This window comes from Schistocerca nitens, chromosome 9 (assembly GCF_023898315.1).
Source record: "Schistocerca nitens isolate TAMUIC-IGC-003100 chromosome 9, iqSchNite1.1, whole genome shotgun sequence".
NCBI classification, from domain to species: domain Eukaryota; kingdom Metazoa; phylum Arthropoda; class Insecta; order Orthoptera; family Acrididae; genus Schistocerca; species Schistocerca nitens.
Genome location: NC_064622.1, coordinates 114379556 through 114402472, shown reverse-complemented (window position 1 = coordinate 114402472; position 22917 = coordinate 114379556). Strand labels below are relative to the sequence as shown.

General features: G+C 37.4%; 1 protein-coding gene across 3 annotated transcripts in view; it reads left to right on the top strand.

Annotated features, from left to right (window-relative positions):
* Positions 1-22917, top strand: part of LOC126202929 (mitogen-activated protein kinase-binding protein 1) — a 939171-nt gene that overhangs the window by 829689 nt on the left and 86565 nt on the right. For all 3 annotated transcript variants that reach the window (XM_049937023.1, XM_049937024.1, XM_049937025.1), the window contains exons 5-11: positions 2956-3171; positions 5437-5619; positions 5846-6006; positions 10793-10928; positions 12684-12893; positions 14993-15171; positions 18245-18398. In XM_049937023.1, coding sequence (XP_049792980.1) covers positions 2956-3171; positions 5437-5619; positions 5846-6006; positions 10793-10928; positions 12684-12893; positions 14993-15171; positions 18245-18398 — 1239 coding nt within the window. The remainder of the gene's footprint in view (positions 1-2955; positions 3172-5436; positions 5620-5845; positions 6007-10792; positions 10929-12683; positions 12894-14992; positions 15172-18244; positions 18399-22917) is intronic.

Here is a 22917-nt window from a genome sequence, read left to right as displayed (position 1 = left end):
CAACTCGTGGAGATAACATCTTGGACCTACTGATAACAAACAGATCCGAACTTTTCGACTCTGTATGTGCAGAACAGGGAATCAGTGATCATAAGGCCGTTGCAGCATCCCTTAATATGGAAGTTAATTGGAATATAAAAAAGGGAGGAAGGTTAATCTGTTTAGCAAGAGTAATAGAAGGCAGATTTCAGACTACCTAACAGATCAAAACGATAATTTCTGTTCCGACACTGACAATGTTGAGTGTTTATGGAAAAAGTTCAAGGCAATCGTAAAATGCGTTTTAGACAGGTACGTGCCGAGTAAAACTGTGAGGGATGGGAAAAACCCACCGTGGTACAACAACAAAGTTAGGAAACTACTGCGAAAGCAAAGAGAGCTTCACTCCAAGTTTAAACGCAGCCAAAACCTCTCAGACAAACAGAAGCTAAACGATGTCAAAGTTAGCGTAAGGAGGGCTATGCGTGAAGCGTTCAGTGAATTCGAAAGTAAAATTCTATGTACCGACTTGACAGAAAATCCTAGGAAGTTCTGGTCTTACGTTAAATCAGTAAGTGGCTCGAAACAGCATATCCAGACACTCCGGGATGATGATGGCATTGAAACAGAGGATGACCCCGTAAAGCTGAAATACTAAACACCTTTTTCCAAAGCTGTTTCACAGAGGAAGACCGCACTGCAGTTCCTTCTCTAAATCCTCGCACAAACGACAAAATGGCTGACATCGAAATAAGTGTCCAAGGAATAGAAAAGCAACTGGAATCACTCAACAGAGGAAAGTCCACTGGACCTGACGGGATACCAATTCGATTCTACACAGAGTACGCGAAAGAACTTGCCCCCTGCTAACAGCCGTGTACCGCAAGTCTCTAGAGGAACAGAGGGTTCCAAATGATTGGAAAGGAGCACAGGTAGTGTCCCAGTCTTCAAGAAGGGTCGTCGAGCAGATGCGCAAAACTATAGACCTATATCTCTGACGTCGATCTGTTGTAGAATTTTAGAACATGTTTTTTGCTCGAGTATCATGTTGTTTTTGGAAACCCAGAATTTACTATGTAGGAATCAACATGGATTCCGGAAACAGCAATCGTGTGAGACCCAACTCGCTTTATTTGTTCATGAGACCCAGAAAATATTAGATACAGGCTCCCAGGTAGATGCTATTTTTCTTGATTTCCGGAAGGCGTTCGATACAGTTCCGCACTGTCACCTGATAAACAAAGTAAGAGCCTACAGAATATCAGACCAGCTGTGTGGCTGGATTGAAGAGTTTTTAGCAAACAGAACACAGCATGTTGTTATCAATGGAGAGACGTCTACAGACGTTAAAGTAACCTCTGGCGTGCCACAGGGGAGTGTTATGGGACCATTGCTTTTCACAATATATATAAATGACCTAGTAGATAGTGTCGGAAGTTCCATGCGGCTTTTCGCGGATGATGCTGTAGTATACAGAGATGTTGCAGCATTAGAAAATTGTAGCGAAATGCAGGAAGATCTGCAGCGGATAGGCACTTGGTGCAGGGAGTGGCAACTGTCCCTTAACATAGACAAATGTAATGTATTGCGAATACATAGAAAGAAGGATCCTTTATTGTATGATTATATGATAGCAGAACAAACACTGGTAGCAGTTACTTCTGTAAAATATCTGGGAGTATGCGTGCGGAACGATTTGAAGTGGAATGATCATATAAAATTAATTGTTGGTAAGGCGGGTACCAGGTTGAGATTCATTGGGAGAGTGCTTAGAAAATGTAGTCCATCAACAAAGGAGGTGGCTTACAAAACACTCGTTCGACCTATGGTTGAGTATTGCTCATCAGTGTGGGATCCGTACCAGATCGGGTTGACGGAGGATATAGATAAGATCCAAAGAAGAGCGGCGCGTTTCGTCACAGGGTTATTTGGTAACCGTGATAGCGTTACGGAGATGTTTAATAAATTCAAGTGGCAGACTCTGAAAGAGAGGCGCTCTGCATCGCGGTGTAGGTTGCTTGCCAGGTTTCGAGAGGGTGCATTTCTGGATGAGGTATCGAATATATTGCTTCCCCCTACTTATACCTCCCGAGGTGATCATTAATGTAAAATTAGAGAGATTAGAGCGCACACGGAGGCTTTCAGACAGTCGTTCTTCCCGCGAACCATACGCGACTGGAACAGGAAAGGGAGGTAATGACAGTGGCATGTAAAGTGCCCTCCGCCACACACCATTGGGTGGCTTGCGGAGTATAAATGTAGATGTAGATTTCAATCCTAGTACTTTTGTGTTGCATTTACTACAAAGCATTTAAGGCCAATATTGTTTTTGAGTATTTATATGCAACTTTTCTCATGTATTTCAGCAATTGCAATAGACACAGCTAAGTCTTTTGGTAAGTAAAACAATGGTGTGGCTGTCAACATCCTAAATAGATTCTATGAGAATTTCTCATTCTGTTACATGTTTTAAATGTAGAGATTTGCTGGTGTTAAAAAAAATTATATAAAAATATTGTGCATTTTCCTTCTTGTGTGTATGTTACTGTAACTTGCTTTGCTTTTTTAGATTTGCCAACTAGCGTATTTCATGCATAGTCCTATGACGAGTTTTGCAAAGTCCAGCTCCGCTGTTATGAAATCCTCAACTGCTACATTTTCTTTCCTTGTCTTGTATGTCATGGGTATTATTTGTCAAAATTCAGGTTTAATTGCATTCATTGGTCATAAAGGGAGTTCAGTCCCCTCCCCCCCTCTCCCCTTTTTTTTTCCTTCAAATTTGTGATATTGTTTACTGTTCCTCAAAGAAAAGTACATTGCAAAGAGGAAGTAAACATACTTAAAACGTTGTTTGCTGTTGTCAGTAGGCATTATTGTGACAGAGTGCAGAGAACTAGACTGTATGACATACAGTCTCTAAAAGAAAAATTGCCACATCCTTATATAATGCTAACAGATGTACTTGTTTTCTTACAGGCATTTTCACCAAGCCACAAGTATGTGGTTTCAGTTGGTTCCCAACATGACATGATAGTCAATGTATGGGACTGGCGTTCCAACATCAAAGTGGCATCCAATAAAGTTTCAACAAAAGTGAAGGCTGTCTCCTTTGCTGAAAATGGCAGTTACTTCGTTACTGTTGGAAATCGACATGTCAAATTTTGGTATCTGGAGTATTCTCGATCTGCAAAAGTATGTTAAGCACATTAATATTTCATATCAGCTTATGACTAATATTTTGTTTCTCAGTGCGCTTTGTCAATATGATTTTAAGCAAATGTTTTCCACGTCAGATGCATATCTAACCATGACTTTACTAGTAGTGATGTGTGTTTTCACATGTGTATCGAAATAATAGGCAGATTTAAGTTAATGAATGAGAGTGATAAAGGTGCTTTGTTAATAAATCTCTTAATGTTAGTATGAGCTTGTTTCCTCTAATACAGTAAAAGAAGATAATGTGTCTCAGAATTAATACTAGTATGAACTGGACTTTTTATATTAATGAAATGCAGGTCTCTGAATTCTAAATAGAAACCAGGGATTATTTAACTCGTCAAAATTTAACCCATGCTGAACAAGAAGATAATTGGTTTTGAGATGATTGTTAGAGGGTGGTGAAGCTTATGCTAACTAGTTTTATTCCTTTGTTAATGGAAGTATTCCTGAGAGAAGCTTGAAGTTGCTAGGTTTTTGCAGAAAAGTTAATAATAATAATAATAATAATAATACAAATATTAAAGAAGAACTAAAAGAAAAATATAGACAAAGTCTAACAAAAATACTGAAAACAGAATTGACAGAAAGAAACAAGACAAAAGCTATAAATACTTACGCTATACCAATATTGACCTACTCATTTGGAGTAGTGAAATGGAGTAACACAGACCTAGAAGCACTCAATACACTTACACGATCACAATGCCACAAATATAGAATACATCACATACATTCAGCAACAGAAAGATTCACATTAAGAAGAAAGGAAGGAGGAAGGGGATTTATCGATATAAGAAACCTACATTATGGACAGGTAGACAATTTAAGAAAATTCTTTATAGAACGAGCAGAAACTAGCAAAATACACAAAGCAATCACTCATATAAATACATCGGCTACACCACTACAATTTCATAACCACCTCTACAACCCTTTAGATCACATAACATCAACAGATACGAAGAAAGTAAATTGGAAAAAGAAAACACTACATGGCAAGCACCCGTATCATCTAACACAGCCACACATTGATCAAGACGCATCCAACACATGGCTAAGAAAAGGCAATATATACAGTGAGACGGAAGGATTCATGATTGCAATACAGGATCAAACAATAAACACCAGATATTACAGCAAGCATATTATTAAAGATCCCAATACCACAACAGATAAATGCAGACTTTGCAAACAACAAATAGAAACAGTAGATCACATAACAAGCGGATGTACAATACTAGCAAATACAGAATACCCCAGAAGACATGACAATGTAGTAAAAATAATACATCAACAGCTTGCCTTACAACATAAACTTGTAAAACAACACGTTCCCACATACAAGTATGCACCACAAAATGTACTGGAGAATGATGAATACAAATTATACTCGAACAGAACCATTGTAACAGATAAAACAACACCACATAACAAACCTGACATCATACTCACCAATAAAAAGAAGAAATTAACACTACTAATCGAAATATCCATACCCAATACAACAAATATACAAAAGAAAACAGGAGAAAAAATTAAAAAAATACATCCAACTGGTTGAGGAAGTCAAGGACATGTGGCAACAGGATAAAGTTGACATTAGACCAATTATACTATCAACTACAGGAGTCATACCACACAATATCCACCAGTACATTAATGCAATACAGCTACATCCAAACTTACATATACAACTACAGAAATCCGTAATTATTGATACATGTTCAGTTACCCGAAAGTTCCTAAATGCAATATAACATATACCGTACAGTTAAAAGGAAGTCACGCTTGATCAAGGTCCGCGTCACTTTCCATTTTTGACCAGACATAGTGTCTGAGAAAAGAAATAAATAATAATATTAATGCTGGAGATGGTGATGATGATGATGGTGTTGATGATGATGATGGCGGTGGTAGTGTTATGTAATAGAAAGACAGGAGAGCAGAAATGTGTGGATATTTCTTTCATGAAATCAATGTGATGCTCTTACAGCAAAGAGGCATTTAATTTATTCTGCAGGATACACACATAATGAGAGTGATGTTTGATAATTACAGTTTTATAAATCACTTGAAAGAACATTCACATTTACTTTTTATATTTCAAGGATTACTGTGGAATCATTACCTTGGTCCTTTGAAGCATATTTCCATGTCTACTGTAAAAATAACTTATCTTTGTTTAGAGTGACATCTTTAATTTTGCTGTGGGCTGCACTGACATTACATTTCTTGCAGTATAAAGAACCAGTGCCCTTAATGGGCAGATCTGCCATTCTGGGGGAACAGCGTAACAATTACTTTTGTGATGTGGCTTGTGGGCGTGGGGAGATGGCAGACTCTACGTATGCAATCACAAAGTCTGGTCTTCTTTGTGAATTCAATAATCGCCGTCTCTTGGACAAATGGGTTGAGCTGAGAGTAAGTGAGATTTGGAATACAATAATAGTGTCATACAGCAAGACATGTTAATGCCACATTGAAATTTCTGATTACTCATATTTGTAAACTCAAGCCTGTTCTAATAAAATTAATCTTAAGGTGACTATTTCAGAAAAGTTCTCCATTACTTATTATTGTACATGCTTTATATTAATTTTACTTTACCACATGCTGTTTCTGATGTAAAAATGTTTCTTCCTTGCAGACTACAAGTGCCAACTGTATGACTGTTGGGGAAAACTTGATTTTTATTGGCTGTGCAGAGGGTATTGTGAGATGCTTCAGTCCTCAAACTCTCAGATTTGTTACTACTCTTCCGAGGACACATTATCTAGGTGTCGATGTTGCTCAGGGTCTTTCGATAGCGTAAGTTTTTTGTTTGTTTGTATTTTTGTTGGTATATTAGAATATAATATTCCTACAGACTAAAGAGAAGTAATATTTTTTGTGATGGCATGGAGCAACATCAGATAATAGCACATTTTATACAATCTCATGTGCAGATTAATATTTATAGGTGACTGGTTTCAAATAGCAAGTAACCATTTTTAAGTTTCCTACAAAAAACATAATCTGGAGTTACTGACAATGTTCAAATTGGTTATACAAGAAGATTTCTTATAGAATGTGAACATTTCCAGTAAACTTAGATATGGCTTTTTGTAGGAAAGTTAATATTGGATGTAAGAAGAATGAAGGAGGAGGAGGAATTTAAAAGCTTATGAAAATTGTACAGGTTATACTGCATAAAAGGGTAAGTCAAACACTTGTGGACTTGGAGTATACACTAAACTACAGAATTTGACACCAAACATTTTTTTTCATTACTGGCTAGCTAATCCTGGACACGTGTTGCTGGGCTCATTCTGGTTAAATGGAAATGTACACTGACAGAAAAAAAAAATCACATCACCAAGGAGTAGTTGTGCAATATAAACAAAAGTTTGTAGGCATTTTTCTACACCCAGAAAATGATTTCTAGTCAAAATTTTGTGCCTGACACAAATGAGTGCCACTAATAGCATCACTATGAGAATGCAAATCAAGTTTGCTTTAAATTGTGGTGTAACGGCAGTGAGTGTTAGTTACCTTTGAGACTGGATGTGGTGAGTTGATGCTAGTCAAGAATGCCTCTAAGGCAACAAGACACTGTTATCAACACCCCACTGAGTTTGAATGAGGTAATGTTGTTTCTGTGATATTGGAGAAAGACCTGGCAAGAATGTAGCCACTGTACATGATTGATGGCAGCAGTTGTTACAAGAACGTATGATCGCAAGGAGACGATGCTCCAGATGGCCACATGGTGCCACCGAGAGGGAAGACAATCATGTCTGTCATATAGCTATGCTGCATTGTACTGCCCGTACAGCAGCAGTTAGCATCGCAATGACACAATGAACTGTTAGAAGTCGGTTACTTGAAGGACATCTCTGAGCCAGACGCCGTGTAGCATTTATTCCTCTGACCCCAAACCTCTGCTTTTTACAACTTCAGTGGTGTGAAGAAAGAGCTCATTGGAGGGTGCGGTGGAGGTCTGTTGTGTTTTCTGATGAAAGCAGGTTCTGCCTCAGGGCCAATGATGGCCGCGTGTTAGGAGACCAGTTGAGGGTCTGTGCCCAACCTGTCTGTGTGGTGCTAGACACACTGGACCTACACTTGGAGTTATGGTCTGTGGCGTGAATTTGTATGACAGCAGGAGCACTCTCATGGTTATCTCGTGCACCCTAACTGCAAATTTGTACACCACTCTCGTGATTCGACCTGTAGGGGAAGTTTTCCAACAGGCTAACAGTCACCCACATACCACTGTTGTAGCCCAATTTGCTCTACAGAGTGCCAACATGTTGCCTTGGCCTGCTCAATAACCATATCTGTGTCCAGTCAAACACACATGGAACTTCATCAGGCGACAACTCCAACTTGATCCATCAAACTGACATCTAACATCTGTACAACGCGACACATGTATGTCTGCATGCTTGCATTCAACATTCTGACAGTTACACCAGTTATTAATGTTCGAGCATTTCCCATTTGGAATGGCTTATCTTGCATTTACATTAACCAGTGACCTTAATCACTTAAATATGTTACCAATTCAAATATATTCCTGAAATTTCACTCCTCTGCATTAATTATCTTTTGATGTTGTGATTTTTTTCCTGTCAGTGTATGTCCTAATTTCCTTCTCCCTTCTCTCTGTCCATCTTCTCCTACCCCTCTCACCCTCTCTCTCTGTCCTTCACTTCCTCTCCCCCTCTCTCTGTCCATCACTTCCTCCCCCCTCTCTTTTCCATTCTCCTTCTTTCCACTTTCTGTGTCCATTTCTTCCCACCCTTCTGTCCTTCTCCACGTCCCTGCTCTCTCTGACCTTGAGTCTTGTTTATTGTTATTGCAAATTCAGATTGTGTAGTAGTATTCCAATCATAAGCTGATAAGTCATAAATACAAGTTTTCTATTTGCTAACAACGTTTCACTACTTTCAAAAATGTAAGATTTTGAACAAATGAACATTTACATTTTTGTATAGGCTTTCCCCTGTAATTATTATGTATATATTTATGTATTAAATGTGACACTCTAGTAGGTTTATAAAACACACACTTATTCAAATGCAGTGTTGTGCCAAATTTCAAAGCAGTAAGTGAAGAACTTCCAGAGATTTACAATTTTCTACAAATGCAACCATAGATTTCAAATGTTTTATACTTTCCGGTCTTCACCTTGTTGTTCAGAAAAAGTTTGTTAAATATATTTTAAACAGCAGTAGTTACAACAATAGAAGAAACCTTTTAAGACTGATTACTTCATATATTCCACTTAGTTTCTGGTAGTACTGTGCACAACCACTTAGTTGGACTCTACAATTACTGCTTACATGCTGCCAACAAGACATAATATTTGTCTGGCACAACAGATGTTTAACAGCACTGCTGTGGTCATCTTTAGTTGAAAGTTTTGGAATACTTAAGTGACATCAGCAGACTCCTGTAAAAAGTGATTTTAGGTTTTTCTGATGATTCACAGGTATAAAATGAAGAAACGTCATGCGACTCATGAATTTTCTCACCCATACTTGTCACAAAGTACTTGCTTGTACTGCAATTGAACAACTTGTGAAGGTATTGCACCTGAGAACGTCATGTTCCAAAGTACATTTTGATGTCCACATTGTCACTTGCGTATCTGATAAGATGGAGAGGGATATTTCTTTGTTTCTGATGCAATTTTTAGTATGAAATGACAGCATCACTCCATAAATTCCCTGTTTAGTTAGTAAGAGATTCTTTAATTACTTTGACCACTTGAGATTGATTTAGAGTATCAGATCCAAGACAGTCATACCTTACATACAATATTATTTTGCACAGTGGGCACGGTAAAGGAGCTGACTTAGATGAAAGAAACAAGTAAAAAATTACATATATCATTTTAACAGTAACTGAATTTTCTATTGGTCATCATTAGTTTAATCCCTTTTTTATGTTTTTATGTAAAACAAAATTTAAAATTAAACATTTTAAAAATTACGTCTGGCAAATGACATCCCATATCGTCAGTACTCTGATTTATGTAAATTCTGAGGTTTTGGTCAACTCTGTTTTTTACCTAGTGACGGATATACAGGTTATTGCTTGATGAGTATTTTTCTCCATGTGTGCCAGGGTCCTCGAATGATCGGTGTACACAATGGATTTTAGATGTCCCCATAAAAACATTCACAAGAAGGTATATCAGGTGAGCAAGCCAGTCATGGATGATTTCCCTTACAAGAGATCAGGTGCTTGATGAACTTTCTGCCTAAAATGCTCATTGCAGTTCACACTGTGTGTGCCAGGCCCTGATCCATCTGAAACAACATCCCCTGTAGTTTCAGCCTGTGGGACAAAAAGGTTCACAGTCATGTTGGAAATTCTCCAAGAATTTAGTTACTAGATGCTCCTTTTCTACAAAAAAAAAAAAAAAGTAAGGACAAATGATCCTTGCTCTTGGCAATGCACACCAAACATTTAAATGTTCTGTATAAAGTGGCCCCTCACAAAATGTTCTGGAATTGGTAGCACTCCAGTAGTTCATGTTTTGTTTATTCACTCTCCCATGTAGATGGAAGTGCATCTCCTCACTGTAGAACACCAGAATGACATGAGACAACTTTCCAAGATCTCTTGATTAGCGTTTTGGTGGACACCAAAATCATGCTTTCCAAGTTTGTGCATTGCATCTAGTATGGGTGGAACTTGAGGTTATCTTGAAGAATTCAGCTTGTGAAATGATAAGCAGTTAAAGGGCACATGCTTGTGTCTGTGATTGCTGTGCAAAGACTGTCTCCACGTACACATACACCATAATTACTCTACCAAACATACATTTTGGTTTACACTTGTCTGGTATGAGGTGTTCCCAGGGGGGTCCACTGGGGGCCGAACTGCGCATTAACTCTGGGTTCGGTGTGGGGTGGCGGAGGGGTGGGTGGACTGCTGTGGCCTGTTGTGGGGTTGTGAACCACTGGGGGCTATGGTGGGACAAAGCCTCTTCATCATTTCTAGGACCCTGGTTTAATACACATGTTTTATGTTATACTTTCTGACAAGTTCCATACCCATCACAAGCATCTCATTTTTTGGGTCTATGGAACGAAAACTGAATCTAATCTAATCTAATCTAATCCTACCACTGAGGAATTTGCAAAAAATGCTGTCGTACTGCTTCAATATTTTTCAGTGACCTCAGGAGCCTTGGTAATTCTACTCATCATCTTTCCACATTTCTAGCTGCCCTCGAGGTGTCCACTAATAAAACAATTGATTGCCAGCAACGAATAAGATGTACGGGAATATTGAAGTGTGCATAAGTACAAGCTGCATGATGACAGCTGATTGCCCATAGGAAAAGTAGGCTTCTAAGACAAATATGCATTGCTCCTTACGCCAATGTGCTGTCACTACTGAGGCACTGATAAACTTCCAAACCCACTGCTTTGAATGACACATCTCTACCCTTTGCATACCACATCTTTCTGCATGGTGCCCCATTCAAAACAGCAAGTTCCCATTGCTGCATTGTGTATAAGTACAACAGTTTTTTAGCGCAGAACTACTATAGTAATTTTGTTGCTGTGAGTCCAATGGAGTTTTTTTTGATTTACAGACATATGGCTGCTCATCCAAATAATGCCAAATACCCAGATGCCATAGCTCTCGCTTATGATGAAAAGAACTGCAAACTGACTTGTGTATATAATGATCATAGTTTGTATATTTGGGATGTCCACGACATTAAGAGGGTAAGAAAGTTGTTCAGTTATCTATTTTAATGAGACATTGCCAATAATAAGTTATTGGATTTTATGAAAATATTATTTGTGTCATCTAAAGGCTCACAACAGGTGCATCCCCCGTAACTTGGAGTTTAATTTCCAAAAGCTAGAATAGTATTTTCTGATATAAGATGTTTCTACTGATAGTACTTGGAATTTCAGTTCCTAGTAAATAATAATTTTCTCAATTAAATTTTCCTTTTGATAATATTTTTACAGTATAAGAATACTGTGGAGGTTTTAACGGTTTATCAGACATCACAAAAACTGGTTAACAAATTTTCATAAACAGGTTGTTCATAATGGCAGATTAATCCTAAGACAACTTGAGGTTTTGAGTTTCTTACAAGATATTTCATACTTTAATTACAGTGCATGTTGTTTATGGGGATTAGCTTTCTGCATAGGAAAGTGCCATAAGACCAACACATTCATTGCCCCTGTCCCTGCTTAAAATGCATTAAAAATATTGTAACCACAGAGTGTATATGAGATTTCAGACTTTCTTGGCACGTTTCACTGATTAAATCTTTTCGGGCTATCATCTGAATGACAGATTCATATGAAGAATTGCATCAAGATCCTGCTACTTGGCATATAATCTGAGATGATTTTGATTTACACATATTATAACTATGTTTAGTTTGGAACTGACTAGTGTCATATTATTTTCTCATTGATTGTGAGACATTGATAACAGGGAGAATTCATTTTGATTGATTCTTCCGACACTTTTTCATAGTTGTTCACCAGTACTGTATCCTCTTCGATTATGACAGTTATTTATATCCTGATGATGCTCCTGTCGGCAAAAAAAATGTTAATTGAATAAATAAATACTGTAAAATGTACACACATTTGTGCTTTTCATTTATGTAAAGGAGTGACAGTTCATTTATCACAACAAGACATTGTTAACCATTCATAATGTTTGCCTTGTAGCTAGTCATGAGGATTGATGCAAAAAAGTTAATTTGAAAATGAGTTAAAAACCAACAAACCCAAGTTATATAAATAATTTCACTAAGAAATGTAAAGTAAGTACCACTCATGTAAAATTAACTGTCTTGTGCCATTCATAGTGGCAAAGCAGTGTATGAAGTTATCTGCATTTAATCTGATATTACAATGAAACACGGAAACAGTTTGTGCCAAAATGTGTATGAAAGTGATAGTATATTACCAGTAGCTATTTCAGGATAAAATCACTTGGGGAAAAAATGTGGTGGTTTAGCAACATAATCTGAAAACAATTGTTCACTTCTGTAGAGAAATTTTTTAGTTTGAGTTAAAGTTCTTGTGTGAGTGAAGTTTTAAAATAGCCTACACCGTAATTGTGACTATGTTTGTCATTTTTCTACTAAATAATGAGAATGAGACAGATGAAGCTGGAAATTATTTATGTAATGATCTTAATTTCTGTTCCATACATTTTACAACTTAATCTGCAGAATTTTTATCACATCTGTAACTTTATGTTTATTTTACTTTGTAGGCACTTTAAAGGTTGTTAATTTTAAGGTTTACTCTTACAGCATCATCATGTTAATGTTCAGAGATCAGAAGCTCTAAAATAAGTATTTGTGTGATCTATCTATAACTGATGTTGGGCCTTTCTTATAGACCTAGAAAAGGTGTCTTTGAAGTTATGGATAGTATCAACTTCTCATTACTTTTTTGATCTATGAGAGGAAGTCACAGTTTCAGATTTTATTGTTCCAGGTTGGAAAATCCCATTCATTCCTGTTCCATTCAGCATGCATTTGGGGAGTGGATGTCTTTCCACCATTAGACCAAGGTGGAGAAATAGCAGCAACTATGCCACCTGGTTCATTTATTACTTGCTCGAGTGATGATACCATCCGTGTATGGAATCTTGATCCCAACCTTCCTCCAGATGACACTGTTTACAAACGCAACATCTATAGTAATGTATGTTTCACTCCTCTCATACATGCCATTTTGTTGTTTGGAATGTGCTACTATTACTACCTATTTTTCAGGCTGAAAGTGAAATGTTAAATTTATGCTTACAGAACCATAATTTGAAAGAGCTGAAATAAAATAATAAACAAATTGCTGGTGTAGCATATGGGAATGTATGTTAAAACTGTAACAATTCTTGTAATCATGACATTTGATGCCTGCACATGTAGTCCTCAATCATGTCAGTTCATTCCTTATGTCCATAACTGTGTAATGTCATTATTAGTCATGTTTTTTAAATATGATATAAATATTCTACAAATTATTTCCATTATTCTCCCAAATGTCACTTCCTGAAATGCTCTACATGTACACTGCAAAATAAAATAAAAAAATTGAAAATCCTGGATGAAATAAGTGATATGAAAGGGCATATGCTGATCAGCATGTAGAGGAGGCATTGAGTATCAGGCACACTAAAAGAAACTGCTAGATTTTATAACTCGTGCACATTTGCACAAACACAACTCACACAAATAGCCATTGTCTTCTATGGACATTAAGGCCCTGCTGTGACTGCAACTGTGTATGAAATGGAGGAGCAATCTTTATAGGGCGGGTGAGAGTACAAAAGCAGCGTGGGTCAGGGAGGGGCGCAGGATAGGAGTGGGGAATGTGCCAGTGATGCCATGTGGTAGTGTGCAGAGACATGGTGGGGTAGAGCATTGACTGTGCTTGGGGGAGGAAGCAAAGGGAAGAGGAGAAGGGGTAAAGATCGTGCAGGTGCACTGGTGGTATACGTGGTGTGTAGGGCTGGAGTGGGAGTAGGAAAGCGTACAAGTAGGTGGGGGGACAGGGACCAATGAAGAATGATGTGAGAAGGGTTCCAGGAATGAAGGATATGTTGCAGGGAAAGTTCCTACCTACACGTTTCAGAAAAGCTGGTGGTTGTGGTAAGAATCCTGGAGGCACAGCCAGAGAAGCACTTGTAGAAGTCAAGCACATCATGTTGGGCAGCATGTTCAGTAACTGGACAGCCCAGCTGTTGATTACCCGCAGTTCAGCGGTGGCCATTCGTGTGAACAGATGGCTTCTTAGTTGTCATGCTCATGTAGAATGCAGCACATTGGTTGTAGCTAATTTGGTAGACCACATGGCTGCTTTTACAGATGACCCAGCCTTTGACAGGACATGACTGGAGTAGATGCTAATGAGAGAATGTGTGGGACAGGTCTGGTATTTGGGCCTGTTGTGGGGATATGAGCCACGGGACAAGAGAATGGGAACAGGGGTAGAATAGGGATGGACAAAGGTATTGTGTAGGTTGGGTAGGCAGTGGAATGTCACTGTGGGAGGATAGTGATGAGGATGTTTCTCTTTTAGAGCATTTGAAATCCTGGAATACTGGTGGAGGGTATGATTCAGTTCATACTGAGAGGGCTGCTTCTATGTGCCGGACTGTGGCTATGCGAGGGATGGTAGGTGACTGGGGAGACAAGGCACCTCTTAATGCTAAATTTTTCCATGGCCATTCGGCAAATCTTTCATGATTCAGCATTTGCTCATTGATGCTTTCATAACACATAAACAAATTGCTGCAAATATTTACAATAATAGTACGTGTCTTCTTTAATATGGAACAAAATCCAAACTAAGTGACCAAAGATGGTAAACAGAGATGAAATGTAGTTAAATTTTGGTCTGGTTGGAATTAATTATAATTTTATGCTTGAGATATTGATACTGCAAATTAATACTTCACCATACAATACAAACCAATGATAAAAACAAGTGGTTTAATATAGTAGAGAAGCAGCTGGTTCAAATCCCAATGCAGATATCCTGACTTATGTTTTCTGTGAGTTTCCTAAATCACTGTAGGCTGTTTTTTGTATTTTGGTTTATTTTGTAAGACTGATTGGTGTGATGTGATGTTGAGATGAATTGAGGTTACTTAGTGTAGATTTTGTTCATACACTCTGTACTGTAGGACAGGTACTTGCTATGGTCCTCAGGAATTTTGACATTATTCTTGTAATGTATAGGAAAATCCCTCCATATAGTCATCATCATAACTTGGTTGAAAATGGTTTTGTCTTTGACAGGAGCTGTTGAAAGTTCTGTATGTTGACCCAGAAATGACATACCTGAAGGATCTAGATTTGGCTGCTGCTGGTGCTGAAAGGAATGACAGTTCCTATGATGGCCGCAATGGTGTCAGGTCAATAAGGATAAGTCCAGATGGCAAGCACTTAGCTTCAGGTGACAGGGCAGGTAACATCAGGTAAATCTGGGACAATGTATTTCATACAGATGTGATATCCATAGTTGCTGAGATTAACCATTTATTGTTTCTTGATTTTGTATGACTCGTTGCAGCTTTCTTGAATTGAACTGCATGAGGCAGTGACCATTTCTGTAGCTTAATTTGATTCAAACAATCAGCCATTTTGATTGAAACAAGCAAAAATTGATAGCATCTGCATTGAAAACACTTACATTCATTTCTTTAAACTCCAATATTCGCAGTAAGTGGAACTTTCCTCACAATCACATTTCAATAACTTACAGCTAACCATCATAGTGCTTCCTCATTTTAGTGTCATCTGAGAGTTCTAGACACTGCCACTGTCAACTTAATGGAATTAACTGTTTTTTTTTTGTTCTCATCAGTGACAATAATAATAATAATTTCGTTGTTGTAGTAGTTGTTGTTGAAGAAATCCCTCTATATCTATAATCAAATCTTCAGTTATCATGTTTTTTGACATTTATGAAGTTCTTTGGAGTGATTATTGAAAACATCTTCTAAGGAGGGAGCATCACAGTGACAAAGGTAATATAAGTGAATTGTGTATTTGCTTCTCTGTCTGGGAGATTTTCTATTTTCAATGTTTTTCAATGTACTTGGTCCAATCTCAGTTCACTGTCAGCATTTTATGACTAGTCTGATCCTGTTGCATGCTCAGGTAGTCATTACTTGTTCCATGAACATATGTTTAGGTGTTCTGTTCTGTTTACCCAAATTGATGGTTGTGGGAATCCAGATGTTTGCTTTACAGTTCATTCTAGAACTTGAGATGGAACTGACCTGTAATTTTTACAGTACAAAAAATAACAAGCACATGTCTGTAGATCAGCACTCACAATTACAGTGGGGTGTTTCCAGTAGTGGCACAATCTGAACAGTTCACATGTATCAAAAGAATGACGCAGTTCAAATATAGCATGGTTTTTCGGTACATTGTTGATGAAGAAGCCACACTGTTAAGTGTAAAGATATACGCCATGTTCTGGAATCACTGATTTTGATTGCAATGATAGTTCACAGTACTTGTTAATCACATCACAGTTCTGTCACAATTTTTGTTAATTAGAAGTACTGTTATTATACACAACTTTTTTACAGATAAAGTGTTTGTGTTCCTTGGTACCCAGCGCATGTATTCTTGAATGCGCGGGCGCACACACACACACACACACACACACACACACACACACACACACACACACACACACACAAGGTGCAGTCTCAGGCAACTGAAACCACACAGCCATACAAATCTGAATCAAATAACGAAGCACTTCCAGCATAAGTATTACTCTGTAGCTCTCTAACCACAGACTGCTAGTTTTGGATGGTCCTCGACTACTTATAGATAGGCCTAAGAACAAATTTGTTGTTCTAAAAACTACATAATGCTTTGAACTGTGGCTAGGTTGGAATTTACTGCTTTTGATAAAGTGTAAGAACCAGTAGGATACTGTATTACAAAAAATGTTGTTGATTACATAATTATAAAAGTACATGGACACTATTGTGTATTTCTTCTGCATTGTGATTCCCCTCATTTACATGAATGGGTGCCATATTTCAAATCAAAGTGAATTACATGAAATTATTAATTAATGTGTTAACCAATTAATACTGTATGTCATTTTGTATAGAAAAAATTAAGATAACAGTACTATGTAGTTGAAGACTGGAATCTAACAGTGGTCATTACAAAATCTGCGATGGAAAACAGTACTTGTCCAGAAGTTCAAGTTTAATTATTGCAGAAAATAATTAGTTTTCAGTAATTTAAAATACTTTACAGGCTAGTGGAAATGCTTAACTCTCAAACAGTATACATCACTTTCCTCAAATATACCATTTAGCTCACAGAGTTTTCCATATGTCAATCTACTAACTTCAAAATTAAAAGTGCTGTAATGAAAATTAATTACATAAATGGAATCAGAACACTTGAAATAAGAACCTGAATAATAAATTCCAGAGAAATTTAATGTACATGAGAACTTGTTATTTCCAAGTGAGTGTCACATATCAACTAGTAAATGTATTGGAAATGTGATAAAGTTGCGACAAAAAAATTTGGTTACTTTTGAGATCAGATCAAAAGAATCCGTTTGTTTTGTCACAAGCTCCCAAGTGTTCTGTACAAAATCTGCTTCCATCTTGGGCCCTCAGTGTAGATCTCACACAGGATATGCAACAACAGACCTAATGCTTAATTCCAGAGCAGACTGCTTGGAGTGTGCTAATAAGTGACAGGTGACTGGGGGCAGACCATATATTGAACCCATTCAGGGAAGGTTTGGCCAAAGTATGTAAGCATGGGGCATATACTTGGTATCTTTGTAGTACCAGTAGCATGTACTAATTGCTACAAATTAAATCACCAAAATACAGTGCAAGCTAGAGTGTAACACCCTGGGAGCACAACTACACCACTGTAAAACCTGATAAGTCACTATAGAAAGATGTTTACCTTCAGTAAATATCCTGCACAGAATACCAGAGGTAGTTTCAGTCGTGTAGTTTACCTCTGGAGTTGTCGCACAGGAACATTGTCCTATTAAATTTTGAGTTGGCTGTGCACCAACAAGAAGCAGCCATCATAGATCTTTTTGTAAAAAACAGTTCCAATCCCAATCATATCCAAAATTTCAAATCACTCAGTTTTTTATCTCTGTCTGTCTTTGGTTCATCCCCGTTGTTGTGTGTGTGTGTGTGTGTGTGTGTGTGTGTGTGTGTGTGTGTGTGTGTGTGTGTCCAATATTCCAGGACACTCATTTCTCTTAATGATGCTGTACAAGTTACATTCTGTGTTTAAAGAAAGAGAGTAAAAGATTTGAATCTTACTACTGAAGTAAAGAAGTTGTCTTTTCATCACAGTACTTAAAAATTATTATCTGAATTTTTTTACAACCACAGTTTTGCATTGTTATCTTAACATTAAATATCTATTAAATTTTTTAAAAGAGCGATTTAATGGTTTTGTTTATGAATAAATGTATAAAATTGCCAGAAATCAGCTAAATTTACTAATGTCATTTTGTTTGTTTATCAGGATTCATAGGTTACAAGATTTGCAAGAACTGTGCAGGATAGAGGCACACGATGCAGAGGTACTGTGCCTTGAATACAGTAAGCCAGAAAGTGGTCATAGATTCCTTGCTTCAGCATCTCGTGATAGACTTATTCATGTCTTCAGTGTTGATAATGTAAGTCATCTTATTCCTAAAAATATAAAAGTTTTTCATATTAGTTTTGTTTGAATTATATTTTGTACAGTTTTTGTAGATAACTTAAGAGAACTGATCAAAATTCCTACAAGATTATAGTTGCTTCATTAACTGAAGTACATCTAAATTAAATCTTTTCAATAAAAAAAAATTAGTAGGTCACTATTTCTTAACCCAGAAAGGAAGAATAAACATTTATATCTCATCTCTGCTCAATCATAATTACGTCTTATTCTTTTAGCAAAATTCATTTACTTGACCTGCTGATATGACCACCTCATTTGTCAGTTGTTCCGTGTTTAAATGTTTTTGTTGTTGTTGTTGTTGTTGTTGGTGGTGGTGGTGGTGGTGGTGGTGGTGGTGGTGGTGAAAACATTCTGTGTTGTGTTGTATGTTACAGGAAGGTTCTTGCATTAAAATCAGATTTAGTAGTGGCTCTTCACTTTTTCATTATTAAACTAAACTAAACTACTCCCGAACAGCCCATGAAGGCCCAACAGTACTGATCGGCCAACGTGTCATCCTAAGCCCACAGGCATCACTGGATGCGGATATGGAAGGACATGTGGTCAGCACACCATTCTCCCGGCTGTTTGTCTGTTTACGTGACCGACTTTCTCATTATTGGGATTCTGAAAATGCAGCACATATTTTTGAAAAATTCTTTTTGTTTGCACATGATTACACACACAAATTTAAAACATTGTACACTATGACACTGAGGATGAAGCCTTAGTGCTTTGAAACCGATTGTAGGAGGGGGGGGGGGGGGGAAGTGGTGATTTGGGAGATTTTTGACTGGAGTATTTGCCTTTGAAAAAAACTACATTTTTTTTTTTTTATGTGATCGTCTTTGCTTGTTTCTTCCTTTTGGCTCCTTTTAAGCTTTCTGTTTAGAAGCAGCACTATTTTCCTGCCTCTGATTTAAGGTGGTTCTCAACATCCAATTTGATAATTATAAAATCTGCAGAGTATTGGTTTCAACCTGTCATGAGCACTCATAGCTGTGCTATCCATATTTGGCACACCACAGATAGAACTGACAAGGCACTTAGTGTAAAGCAGAACTGAAAATACCTTTTTTTCCGCGTTAGAGGATGACTTTCAGCATGATCGAAATATATTAAGAGGTTTTGTTTTCCAGTCACACACTGATGCACTGTTGTTGTTGTTTTCTTTCTTTTTTTTTTCCCCCTACTATAAACTGGGCATTGGCTGTGAGTGTAGACAGAAGAGTGGTGTGGGGAAATAGGCCTTCTCTCAGGCAGCCAGCCTACATCCGTGTTTTGTGCTTCTGCAACACCAGTGATCTCTTTTGGTGTTTTGTTTTGGTGGTCATAATCAGACTCTGTGATGAATCAGGACTAGCTTCTTCATTCATCTCAAAAGCAGAAAATAAAATAAAGAGCAACACACAGCATTCGGTAACAGGTACCACACAACTGCTTGATGATGTTGGCAATTTTCTAAACGAAGTAGTTCAGACAGAGCATTACATTCATGTGATTAATGTTCATTGACATCACTCTCTTCACACACACACACACACACACACACACACACACACACACACACACACACACACAGAGAGAGAGAGAGAGAGAGAGAGAGAGAGAGAGAGAGAGAGAGAGAGAGGCAGTAGCACTCTGCTCATCCACTATCATATGGCTCTTACTCATTAAGTATGGATGGGACAACAAGCGAGTGGTCCTGTTATGTAAAGATTTGCGATAAATGCAAGCTAAGTAAGGGGCCAATGCTGTAGAGTACCCCTTGTAAAATTGACTGGGGTTTCATCCAGACCTGGCAACATATTTGTTGTCCACTCTTTCAGTTGTTTCTCTACACCAGGGATGCCTATTACTATGTTCTCCATAGGGAAACCTGCACAATGGTCAAACAATGATATGTTTGTATGATTCTCCTTCATGAACAATTTCTTAAATGTGAAATTTATAACTTTGACTTTCCTTTTGATAACTTCTACTGCTACACCATATGGGCCAACAGGTGAGGGGATAAAGGCCTTCAAGCTGCTGAGTGATATTACATAGGGCCAAAATTTTCTTTGGTTCTTTGCAAGATCTTTTGCTAAAGTATAATAATGGTGGTATTTGTTATATGCTTCATGAATCAATCTTTTTATACACTCAAAAATCTCTACTAACATTGGTTTTTGCCTTTCGTTGTTTGTGCATTCTCTTTTGTACTGAGAGTGCAATAATTTTTGCTTCCTCAGCATTTGCTGTATTATGTTGGTGGGTCTTTTCTGTTTTTAATTCACTTACTTGGCACATATTTCTAAACAGCATGATTTACAACCTCTGTGTCCATCATACTGGAACTAAATGATGTAAGTTCATTGTTGAAGTGGGATGCTAACAACAACCTATCTGTTTTTTCCAGCAAAATTTGTCTCCCATCCTCAACTGATTTATTAACTCCAGTAACCATCATTGCTATGATATGATGGTTACTAATCCCTGCCTTTCTCCTGGCACCATCAGTAAGGTCACATTTGTTTGTTGTTGTGAAGTATAAAATATTTCCATTGCATGTGAGCTGTCAAACTAGTTGCTCAATGCAGTTTTCGGAAAAGTGTTCAAAAGTTCTTTGCAGAGCTGTCTGCCCATACCCCTACAGTGAATCACGAGTCATAGCAGTCTATACTTTGCAGGTACAAGTCATCTACAACTAATATTGCAGGGTCTGGGTATTTTCACGCTACTGCCCATAGACTTACTTCAAGCAATTCTAAAACAGTAAGAGCGGAATTCAGTTGCCGGTAAAAAATCCAACAATTAATTTGATTTCACCTAGACCTGTTATACATGTCCAGGTCCCTTCAGTGTCAACACTCAGATTCAACCTAGTGATTACCATCAACTGATTTATAATTGAAGTCCTGTAAAACATTTGTGGAATGTTGCTGGTCATCTTAAGTCATCCAAAACTGTTTTAGGACTAACCCTGAGTAAGCTTTTCATTAAAAGGTAAGATTGCTTTTGATCTGTAGCCTGTCTATGCTGTTACGTAGAGCTTTGAGACTGAAAAATTTTGGAAAAGAGACTGAGTTTGAGTAAATAAGAGTTCATAAAGTTGCACCACACTGGGAAGTTATTTTGTTGAGAAATCATAAAGATATAATTGAAAGACTTTTTCCCCTTTCTATATCAACTGCAATTATTGCAGCAATGCCATACCCAGGGTTTAAAAACAAATGGTTTATCTGTATTACTGTTCATGACCAAGGGAGGTTTACAACAAACTACAGACACTTAATAGTGAAATAAATATCTAAGGAGTCAGGTCACCAGTTTTAAATTATGTTATGGTGTAAAAAGAAAATTTATTTTGAATGTGGCAGAAACTACAGCGAAGTTGATGATTTCACAATTTTTGCTGAAGATTGTGATTTGAAAGTCATGTCATTATCCTGAAATAAAGATGATTACAGAACATACAAATCACAAATAATGTTGTTGTGTGTGTAGATAGGTAGAATCATTTTCTTTAGTGTGTCACAATGACAAATAGTTTTGGTAACTAATTTAAACAGAAGTTTCTATTATTTGTTTTGCTTTTTATTCACAGAATATGAATAAATGCTTTTATTTGTACAAATTAATAATGTTTCGAACAAATATTTTTATTTGGTGTTCATGAATAACAAATAAAATTTTATCTGTATTTTTTATTTGCCAGTCGAATAACTTTTACCCAATTCTGGTTTTAAGGGAAACATGTGGCAGATGTGTACACTCAAAGTGTGTAGCCTGTGTGCAAGTTAGTGCGAGCACGTGACATTTATATGGCCATGAACAAGTGCCCACTTTGCTATGTCACCCTTGCTCAGCTGTATAGTTAAGCGAGCCAGTGTCAGTCAGCTTCGGCAACTTTCGCAAAAGTATACAGTGTGTATTCGTGCTCGCTCTCCCACACTCTGCAGCCATGTGTGAACCTCTCGGATGGGACACATGTCTAGTGGGCACCAGTTCAGGCCCAACCTCTACCAGTATTTGACTCAACCACAGTTCAAAAGACCCATCACCTGAAACTGCTGTGTTTAAGTGTCTGCATTATACTAACCTTTGAAGTATATGTAGCAGAGAAAGTATATATTTCTATCCTGTAAGACACGTGGTCCCCCAGTTGAGTTCTGCTTTTCATTACATGGCCTGTATTTTATACAAACCCTTCAACTGCAAGGAACTGGTGTAACACTAGAGTGTAAAGCATAGTGATACATCATTGCGTTCTTGCATTTTTGATTTTACAAACACTTTTTTAAGCACATTATGTTTAGGAATAGGGCTTCACTTTATAATTTGCAATACTAGTAATTGAAAACTGAGTACATTTTTTATATTTATATGCAGAAAATAAATCTATTCCAAACTGTCTCTGATAAATTGTATCCAGAGGAACTATTTTTCTATGAAAAAGCACTCGCTAGGTAATTTCACCTTTTTGCATTTTGAGGCAAAATTTGCTTCTG